Source organism: Cetorhinus maximus, chromosome 19 (assembly GCF_964194155.1).
Source record: "Cetorhinus maximus chromosome 19, sCetMax3.hap1.1, whole genome shotgun sequence".
NCBI lineage: Eukaryota > Metazoa > Chordata > Chondrichthyes > Lamniformes > Cetorhinidae > Cetorhinus > Cetorhinus maximus.
Window position 1 is genome coordinate 11,923,814 of NC_135897.1, and position 11,200 is coordinate 11,935,013.

General features: G+C 41.6%; 1 protein-coding gene across 1 annotated transcript in view; it reads left to right on the top strand.

Annotated features, from left to right (window-relative positions):
- Positions 1–9,192, top strand: part of pigx (phosphatidylinositol glycan anchor biosynthesis, class X) — a 34,931-nt gene extending 25,739 nt beyond the window's left edge. Inside the window, exons 6-7 of the mRNA XM_078563511.1 lie at positions 1,635–1,797; positions 8,617–9,192. Of these exons, the coding sequence (XP_078419637.1) occupies positions 1,635–1,778 (144 nt within the window). The 3' untranslated portion in view covers positions 1,779–1,797; positions 8,617–9,192. The remainder of the gene's footprint in view (positions 1–1,634; positions 1,798–8,616) is intronic.
- The last annotated feature ends 2,008 nt before the right edge of the window (positions 9,193–11,200 follow it).

The window sequence follows — 11,200 nt, forward strand, 5'->3', positions numbered from 1 at the left end:
GATGCCTAGGTCTAAAGCCCTGGGATTTCCTCCCTGAACCTCTTCGACTCTCAACCTCTCTTTCTTTAAGATGCTATTTAAAATGCACCTTTTTGATCATCTGCCCTAGTTTTGCCTTATGTGGTTCAGTGTAAAATTTTGCTTTATAACACTCCAGTGAAGGACCTTGGGATGTTTTATTTTGCTAAATTGAGTTGGATAAAGTGCCATGGAAGTAGAGAGTAATTTGGAAATAAATTGTAACACTTTTACCGTGCTTTGTGATGCTGATGTTACACGCCTTGGATATCCTCATACAGCCTCGGAGTTGAAAAGCTCGATTTTCCACAAAAAACAGGAGCGCTGCAAATTGAGCTTGCTGAGTTGTGTGTCTGATTATGCAATCTCCGCTCCTATCAAGCAACACTCCATGTTGCATAAATGTTGAATTTGTTACAAATAGGAAGGGGGTCCATTCAAACCACACTAATTTTTCCTCTCAGCACCTGTCCGTAAACAGAAAGATGTTTTGATTTGTTTGATTTTTAATGAGCGGTGTCATATTTCTCAACCCTTTGGTTTTTGTATGATCCAATACCTACTCATAACCCCACAGCAAACTTGAGGTAGGATGAACTCAAAAAAGATTAGCTTATTGCACACATCAAAAAACCACGAAAAGAAGGATCTGCAACGCTCCCCTCCATGCACATACAGTAAAAAGAGGGATAGAGAAAAGAAGGTTTTACAGTAGAGAGACCACAGAAAATAAATATTGGTTGAATTGAGGTCCGGAGTCCATAATCAAAGTCCCATGAGGAATTCCTTCACGGAGGTCGGCAGGCTGAAAACTGATGGTGTAAGATTCGCTTTTCCGGTGGCGTTGACTTCACAGGATGAAATGGACACTCCGAGATGAATCAGTTTTTAGGCAATGGTACAGAACTTTCAGCAGAGGCAGGGGAGATGGGGCCAGTTGTCCAGCCTGGTCAGAGCTCCCTCTGTGTGGCCTGCTAGTCAAATATTAAAGCAGCAGACTGGCTTGGAGCTCAGGAAGGCAATGATAACTTGTTCAACAAGCCAGAGTCTTGGGTCATGCGACCTTACCTTTCCACAGGGTCTTCAACAAAGGATGTTTATCTGGTTTCTGGAATTCAGCTCGGTCTTCAGGACTGCTAACGTCCCTGCTATTATGAGTTAAAAGAAATGTTTGAGAGACCAGTGTCTTAGTAGACTCTCTGACTCTGCTGGCAAGTCTGGTCAAATGCAAATAAGTTGGGCTGTGCAGTCCCAGGTGGTCTGTTAGTAGCTCCTCAGAAATAATGAGTTATGACATTTCCGTCACTGCAACATGGTTTCTTTTGTTCTGGTGAGTCACAGGCATAGGGTCAGCCATCATAGTGGCCTTCGTCAGCCGAAAGGTCCAGTTTAAAATTTAGAAATAGCCATGAGGATATATTTTATTAAAAATATACAGTTCTGTTCCGTCACATATTATTCTTAAAAGCACTCCCAGGATAGTGAATTTGGAACATGCAATTAGTAAGTAAGGATGTCCAGTGTAATGTTGTGACTGTTTCCTATTTACAAGTTACCAAGCCTCAGAATTTCATGCTGTTTCAGTTTCTGTATCTTATGATTCCTCCTCTTTACAGGTTGTAGAAACCCAAACACTCCAGGTTCCTGTTGGCCAGAAGAAGGATGTACTGGCTGTGATCACTGCAACATTACTCATGACCATTTTGTGCTGCAGCCTCCTTCTCAGAGCTGTGTGGGTACATGGCGAGTTTGAGCACTAACTTGGAAGGCCGTTAAAAGGTGACGTTTCCAGTCTTGGCTATTACTGGAATAGTTTGGAATTGCACATTTTTGAGGAATCCCCTTCATATATTCAGCAATTTTGTCCATTTTTATGTACACTCGATAGTCCGAGCAAATCTGCAACCAGTGAAGTTAGTATCAACTTGGCATTTTCTGGCTGTCTGAGTGCTTGCAATTAGTACACTGTACACAGGCATCTCCCTATGCTCAGATTATATGGCATGGGCGGGGAGGTGGTGGAATTGCTCTGTTTGCTAAGGGTAGATGCATCCAAAAATGGAAGCTATTCGACCCAATATGCCTGTGTCAGAGCTTTGATAGCACTATCCAGTTAATCCCAGCCCACTGTTCTTTCCCCATATCCATGTAACTTTGTTTCCTTTGAGTATTTATAGGAGTGAACCATAGCTGATCTGCACCCATATGCCATATACCTGCCTTTACCCTGTATCCCTTCATATCTTTGGTTTACAAAAATCTTATCTCAGTTTTAAAATTAATAATCGACCTAGCATCAATTGCTGTTTATGGAAGAGAGTTCTAAACTTCTACATATGAACATACATACGAATTAGGAGCAGGAGTTTCGGCCCCTCGAGCCTGCCATTCAATAAGACCATGGCTGATCTGATTGTAACCTCAACTCTACATTCCCACCTACCCCTGATAACCTTTTACCTCCTTGCTTATCAAGAATTTATCTAGCTCTGTCTTTAAAATATTCAGACTCTGCTTCTGCCGCCTTTTGAGGAAGAGTGTTCCAAAGACTCATGACCCTCTAAGAGAAAACATTTCTCCTCATCTCTGTCTAAATGGGCGACCCCTTATTTTTAAACGGTGATCTAGTGACAATAGGAAACATCCTTTTCACATCCACCCTGTCAAAACCCCTTAGGATCTGATCTGTTTCAATCAAGTCGCCTCTTACTCTTCTAAACTCCAGCGGTTACAAGCCTAGCCTGTCCAACCTTTCCTTGTAAGACAACCCTCTCATTCCAGTATTAGTCTAGTAAACCTTCTCTGAACTGCTTCTAATGCATTTACATCCTTCCTTAAATAGGGAGACCAATACTGTACACAGTACTCCAGATGTGGTCTGAAACATAACATCTCTACTTTTGTATTCACCTCCCCTCGCAATAAACAATAATGTTCTGTTAGCTTTCCTTATTACTTGGTGTACCTGCATACTAACCTTTTTCAATTCATGCGCTAGAACACCCTCTGCATCTCAGAGTTCTACAATCTCTCATCATTTAGATAATATGCTTCTTTTTTATTCCTCCTGCCAAAATGGACAAGTTCCTCGCCAGCCCTGAACAGATGTCCTGAACCCTGGCAACGCAGCCTTCTAGACTCTCGCTTTTTGCTGCAGAGAACAATGTCAATCCCCCTTAATATACTGTCTCCTATTACCACTACATTCCTTTTTGCTTCCCCCCACTTGAATGGCTTCCTGTACCACGGTGCCATGGTCAGTCAGCTCGTCCACTCTGCAGCCCCCACTCTCCAAACAAGCTGAAAGGACCTCAGACCCGTTGGACAATTACAGAGGCTGCGGCTCCTGCAGTCCTGTCCTCTGGGTCACCTTACCTGCCTCACTTGCAGTCACACACCCTCCTGTCCCTGACCACTGACTAAACCAGAAGACCCTATTCTAAAGGCTGTGACCACCTCCTGGTACCAAGTGTCCCCCTCCCTGATGCACCACAGTGTTTGCAGCTCGGCCTCCAGCACAATGACTCTGAGCCAAAGCTCCTCAGGCCGCAAACACTTACTGCAGACTTGTTTGCCCTGGAGCACACAATCAGGAGCGCCCAAATGCTGCAGCCATGACACATTACCTGTCCTGTCATTCTTTGTGTGTTTTAATTAACTACTTAATTACTTTTTTAAAAATATATTTTATTGACCATACCACTATTTTAAACCTGAGGAATAGAATAGATCAAATTCATTCACCAGACACTCACCAAACAGCTAGCTTCTTCCCCTGTAGTAGAGTAGGAGCAATTTCCTACAGGGTGAAAAAGTTAGAAAAAGTAAAGGAGCCCCTTCTTCCTCTCTTCACCACCTCCCTCACTCACCCAACTCCCAGCACTCTATTCAAAGTTGCACTATGACCCTTTTTTGTGTAGAAGTGTTTCTTAATTTCAACCCTGGAAGGTCTTAGATCATGCCCCATCTGGGACTCCCCAGTTAATAGAAATAGTTTCTCACTAGCTACCTTATCTGTTCTCCTTAATATATTGAAAACCTTGTTCAAATCAACCCTTAACTTTCTAAATTCCATGGAATGCAACCCTAGTTTGTATAATCTTTCTTTGTAATTTAACCCTCGGTATCATTCTGATAAATCTACACTCCACTCCCTCCAAGGACAGTATATCCTTCCTAAGTCGTGATACTCAGAACTGCTCATAGAGTCATGGAGGTCTACACAGAATAAGGCCCTTTGGCCCAATGGGTCTGCGCTGGTCAAACAAGTACCTAACTATTCTAATCCCATTTTCCAGCACTAGGCCCATAGCCTGGAATGCCATGGCATCGCAAGTGCACATCCAAATACTTCTTAAATGTTATGAGGGTTTCTGCCTCTACCACCCTTTCAGACAGTGAGTTCCAGATTCCCACTGCCCTCTCGGTGAAAAAAATTCTTCCTCACATCCCCTCTAAACCTCCTGCCCCTTACCTTAAATCTATGCCCCCGGTTATTGATCCCTCCACCAAGGGGAAAAGTTCCTTCCTGTCTACTCTATCTATGCCCGTCATAATTTTATACATCTTAATCGTGTCCCCTCTCAATCTCCTCTGCTCCAAGGAAAATATCCACAGTCTATCCAATCTCTCCTCATAACTAAAACTCTCCAGCCCAGGCAACATCCTGGTAAATCTCCTCTGCACTCTCTCTAGTGCAATTATATCCTTCCTATAATGCAGATTCCAGAACTGCACACAATACTCTAGCTGTGGCCTAACCAGTGTTTTATACAGTTCCAGCATAACCTCCCTGCTCTTATATTCTGTGCCTCAGCTAATAAAGGTAAGTATCCCATAAGCCTTCTTAACCACCTTATCTACCTGTCCCGCTATCTTAAGGGACTGGTGGACATGCACACCTCTGATCCTCGGTACTTCCCAGGGTCCTATCATTCATCGTGTATTCCCGTGCCTCATTTGTCCTGCCCAAGTGCATCACCTCATATTATCTGGATTAAATTCCATTTGCCACTGATCAGCCCATCTGACCAGCCCGTCTATATCCTCCTGTAATCTAAGACTATCCTCCTTACTATTTACCACCCCACCAATTTTTCATGTCATCCACGAATTTACTGATAACCCTCCTACATTCAAGTCTAAATCGTTTCTATATACCACAAACAGCAGGGCACCTAACACCAATCCCTGTGGAACCCCACTGGACACAGCGATCCAGTCACAAAAACACTCCTCAACCATCACCCTCTGCTTCCTGCCAGTCAGCCAATTCTGGATCCAATTTGCCAAATTGCCTTGGATCCCATGGGCTCTTACCTTTGTTATCAGTCTCCCGTGCAGGACCTTATCAAAGTCTTGCTGAAGTCCAAGTAGATTACGTCAAATGCATTGCCCTCATCTACACACCTGGTCTTCTTTTCGAAAAATTCAATTAAATTGGTCAGACATGACTCCCTTTAACAAAACCGTCCTTGATTAATCCCTGCCTCTCCAAGTGTAGATTAATTCTGTCCCTCAGAATTGCTTCCAATAGTTTCCCCACTACTGAGGGTAGACTGACTGGCCTGTAGTTCCCTGGTTTATCCCTTCCTCCCTTCTTGAATAACGGTACCACATTGGCTGCCCTCCAATCCTCTGGCACCTCTCCCACAGTGGCCAGAGAGATATTGAAAATTAATGCCAACGCCCCTGCTATTTCCTCCCTTGTCTCACTCAACAGCCCTCTTAGTACTCTAGGTGTGGTCTGACTAGGGCTTTGTGTAGCTAAAGATTGACTCCTACCTCATTGTATTCTGTTCATCCAGATATAAAGGGCAACATTTCGTCCGCCTTGTGATTATTTTTCTGTACCTGCTCATGACATTTTAGTGAACTATATACCTGGACCCCAAGTCTCTTTGGACCTCCACAGTTTCCAGCCTTTTGCCAAATTTTCCAATTCCCTTTTGCATGGTGCTATTAAATCTGCTTTTACTATCCTTTCAAGCAGTGCATTTCAGATTGCAATAACTTGCTTTGTAAAAAAAAATGTTCTCATGTCGCCTCTCCTCTAAAAATAGGTAAAGGGGAGGAGTCTGTATGTCTTTCTATATAAGTTACACAAATTGCACACAATTTACTGCCTATCTCTGGTACTTAAGGAGGAGACTAATGCTGGGAATGCACCCTGGTTCTTTTGATCAGCCACCATAACATTGGTCAATTGTTTAAACCTTGTTCATGCCACATAAACAGGGTTTTCGCTGAAGTTACACAGCCAATAGAGAGAATCCTCAATAAAATTGGCAGGGCATTTTACTTAGCACCAAGTAAGCTACTGATCTTGTGCCATAATTTGCAGGCATAAGCAGCTGGTTACACTGTTACTTTGGAAATTTATGTTGATCTGCCAGATTTACAGTGGGAGATGAAAAGAAGCCTGTAGAAATTCCAGGCTTTAGTCCGAAAAGGAATAATTAAAATCGCTGCCAAGCTCGTGGAAAACTGTGTGCACAGCCAGAATTCAGAAAGAACTGAACTGGAACCAGATGATATAAATTTCCTTTGAACATTCACAATGTCGCACAAACTGTTCTGTTCCCTAACATCCTCCATGTGCTATATATCAATTCTTCTCCTCTTCTTGAAGATCAGGATGGCATTAAATAGCTGCAAACAGGAGCTCAGACTTTAATGGAGCCCAGACTTTAAGGGAGCCACTGTTACATTTCGCAAATATTTCTCTTATAATTGAAAAACTTTTGTCACGGGCATTTCCTTGAAACTATGTCCAGACTGGAAGGACCTGTGGAGCTACCCAATCTCACTGTCCTGGAAAATATTTTTAAAATCATTCTTGGGATGTGGGCCTCGCTGGCTAGACCAGCATTTATTGCCCATCCCTAATTGTCCTTGAGAAGATGGTGGTGAGCTGCCTTGAACAGCTGCAGTCCATGTGGTTTAGGTACACCCACAGTGCTGTTAGGGAGGGAGTGCAATTGACCTTTTAGATGGTAGCAGTCATGGGTTTGGAAGGTGCTGTCTAAGGAGCCTTGGTGACTTCCTGCAGTGCATCTTAGATGGTACACACTGATGCCACTGTGCATCTATGGAGAAGGGAGTGAATGTTTGTGGATGGGGTGCCAATCAAGTGGGTTGCTTTGTCCTCTTGATTGGTACCACATCCACAAACATTCACTCCCTCCATTGGGGAGCTCAGGCTTTAATGAAGCCCAGGCTTTAAGGGAGCCACTGTTACATTTCTCATATACTTATCTTGTAATTGAAAAACTTATGTCACATGCATATCCTTGAAACTATGTCCAGACTGGAAGGACCTGTAGAGCTACCCAATCTCACTGTCCCAGAATTTTTTTCTATTTTGTTATGGTACAGCAGATGGTAAATGCTGAGCTGCTCAAATCCCAGAGGGAAACTGGAAACAACTGTCACAACTATTTTACAATTTTTATTTTGATTTCGAGATACATGCCTTGAATTCAGTAGTAATAAGACCACTGAGTCTTATAGGTTTTTATAAAACTAAATGAAACATTTATTAATGAAAGAAATAATTTTAAGCACATACATAGGTCTACGAATTACTACTATGATACGTCCTAGCTCCCCTAATTAATCTAACTCCCAGTTACCATTAAGGTAAAAACAAAATAGATTTTAACAGACCCAGGCAAAGCACATACAATACCCTGGACAGGGATATTTACAGTGAATTCTCTTAGCTTCAGTTCCTATAGGCAGCAGCTTGGTACATAGAGGCTGGAGGCTTTTCCCACTTATTAGATCTTAGAATGTCTTCTTTCCCTACACACAACCTCATCTCCTTTATACATGTTTCTTTTTTAATGTAATCCCATTGTTTCAATATGTCTTTGTACTTTACCTTTCTAATACTAAAAATCTTTCATAGTACCAATTTTATCAGTAAGCTTTGAGAAAAATAAACACACTGTTTGGCTTCTTCTGGATAAGTGTAACATTTCACCCTCTTATTGAAATTCATGACTACTCTGGTTTATCTCAAAATGCAAATTTTCCTTTTACACCACACATTCTAAAACCTCAGCCATGTTTACGTATTTAGCATTTCAAACCTAGCTTCTCTTCTGATACATCAAAGCCTTCAGACCAGCTATCTTTAATTCAATTAAGTCCACCCCCCCACCCCCCCCCCCCCCCCGCCACCCAACATACACACATGGTGTCCTAACCTCACTATTCCTACTTTACAATAAATCCCAATAACCTTATAAAAATTACTATATTTTCATGACAATTGCAAAGAGTCCTGCCTGAAAGGCTCCTGGCAATTTATGCACTACTGTAACAAAGTAATTGTGCTTTAGAGGCGGCTACAGGCATTGTATTATCTGCATTTTGTACTTGCCAAACCAATTCTACCTGGCAATGATGGCTCAGCTTTTTTACATGGGCCTATTCCCCAGGCGTCTCCCACTTATTATCAAAAGAGTTGTGTCCTGTGTGAAGTTTCCCTGCTCTAATGTGCTAACCTAAGTGACTAATACTGTGTTTTGTGGATAATATTAACTACATGGGAGGTTTGAACTTTCCGTCACTCTCTCTCTTCTCTTACAGGGTATCATGCCCCTTGATAGCCACATGCGGAATGATGTTTGGCATGGTGATAACTATTGCTCCACACTCCTTTGTTATGCTTGGAGCTGAAATAGCAACACACCTGCCCAAAAACTGGTGGACAGAATGTCTGACCCTTCCCAACACTGTCAGCATCAACATCTGGCATTGTGTGGGTTCTCTTCCCATCTCTGATTTCCTCACTGGTATGGATTGGATAATAATATGTACTGTATGACTAAACAACTGGCGCATACCTTCGAATAACGTGTACAGACTGTATTGTTTAAAACCATGTTGCTTATATCATTCACTATCTGGTGGGGATTGTATCCGCCAACAAATGATGTGGACTATTGTTTAGCAACTGTAGCTGTATAATTCAGTATTTGGTTTTAATGTCTTGTTAACTACATTGCTAAGGTTTGTTAATGTCAGTGTTAAAGTTAGGAAAAACAGGTGATGATTATTAGTTGTCTTTGAGCACATATAAATAGGGGACAGCTAGGACACTGGGCTGAGTGGGAAGAAAGTTGTAAGACTGAACAAGTCAATAAACTCTCTTGATAAAGAAAATCTCTGTGTCTTGGTTTCGGCTTAACCAACCAGCTTGGACCCTATTAACATTTGGCATGGACCATATCAGTGAAATACTGGTGCAGAGTGTGTCTTTGAACAAAGAGTACAGATTGTAGCATCCAACAATAAATATTGTCTGCTGTATAATAAATGGAGGCCTCTGGGAATGATAAAATAATAAAACAAACCAGGTATATCCATCGTGTTTTCGGATAATGGTATTTAAATAATTGAACTCTTTTTAAAAAAGTAAAAAAATAATTTTGAGAAATTCTAGGGAAGCAGGCACTGAAGAGTGGGCTTTTGCACTTTGAGGGAGGAAATTCAGGTCATTTAATAAAGAGAGGTCCAAAGAACAACATGGGTACAGTCAATGATGCTTTACATTCTGTGAAAGCCTTTAGAATTATGCTTAGAATTGGGGGAGTTAGTTAATGGAAAATCTTTCAACAGGTAGTCCTTCCCACTGTTCAGGTACATGTCCATTTTCTGTCCATTGTGTATACACAATCTCCTATTTTGGTGAAATTAAAATACTGCAGATTTTTTTGAAAATGCTGGAAAAACTCAGCAGGTCTGGCAGCATCTGTGGAGAGTTTATGTTTCGAGTCTGTATGACTTCTCTTCAGAGCTAAAGTAGAAGCATGATGGTGTTATGAGACAGCTTTTGGTAAAGCTGAGTTCTTTAAAAATCCCATAGGGAAACTTTAAGCAACTGTCATATCCTATATTTTTAGGTGGTATGTTTAAGATGCAACTCTAAATTCAGGAATCAGACCACCAGTCATCGAGAAGTTTTATATTAAACTAAATGAAACATTTTATTGATTTACACAAGTTAAATATATACACATGGCTACAAATTACTACTATCATAACTTTTAACAAATTCCCAAACTAATCTCCACTAAGGCAACAGCAACCCATAAGATTTACTCAGACCCCAGGCAAAGCATTTTCATCTTACGAATTCAAAATGAGGTTCCTTTTACTTTGGTTCCTGTGGAGACAGTTGTAGTCTTACAGCTACCTTGATCTTACATTGCCTCTGCCCTGCACACACAAAACTGCTGAAGTTATACCTAGCACAGCTCATTTTGAACTCCACCTCTTCTAACAATAAAACCCCTTTCATGGTACCAATTTTATTAGTAATATAAACATATTGCTTGGTCTCTGCTAGCTAAGTGCCAGATTTCACCCCACTTCTTGAATGCTCTATTCAAAAAAAATGCAAATGCACCTCTACTTCTCTGTTTACATCTCAAAACTAGTACACATCAAAGCACCCAGACTAGCTGGTTTTAATCCAATTAAGACACACCCACAGACTAAACCTCTATTTTAAAATAATTTTTTTTCCCAATAATATATACATTAATAGCTTCATGACAGATGGATTTTATGCTGTTGAAGAGGGTGGGAGAGGTGGAGCAAAATAAAAGGTCAGGGATAGGTGGGAGCTCAGGAGAGATTTGAGAAAGATGTCAGGGACATGACAGAAGGACTGTTAATGGTAATGTTAAGTGCTAAAGAAGATGCTAATAGAGGCGTAAAGGTAAGATAGTAGAATGTGTTAATAGCAGAAAAAGGGTCAGCGCTCTGTGAAAACAAAACACAGAACAAATTACAGCTTGTTACAGCTTCATTGAACTAGGGGATCAACCCTGGTTCAATGAAGAGTGCAGGAGGACATGCCAGGAGCAGCACCAGGCATACCTAAAAATGAGGTGTCAACCTGGTGAAGCTATAACACAGGACGACTTGTGTGCCAAACAGCATAAGCAGCAAGTGATAGACAGAGCTAAAATCTGCAGTTCTGCCACATCCAGTCGTGATGGTGGTGGCCAATTAAACAACTCACTGGAGGAGGAGGTTCCACAAATATCCCCATCCTCAATGATGGGGGAGCCCAGCACATCAGTGCAAAAGTTAAGGCTGAATCATTTTCAACAATCTTCAGCCAGAAGTGCCAAGTGGATGATCCATCTTGGCTCCTCTGAAG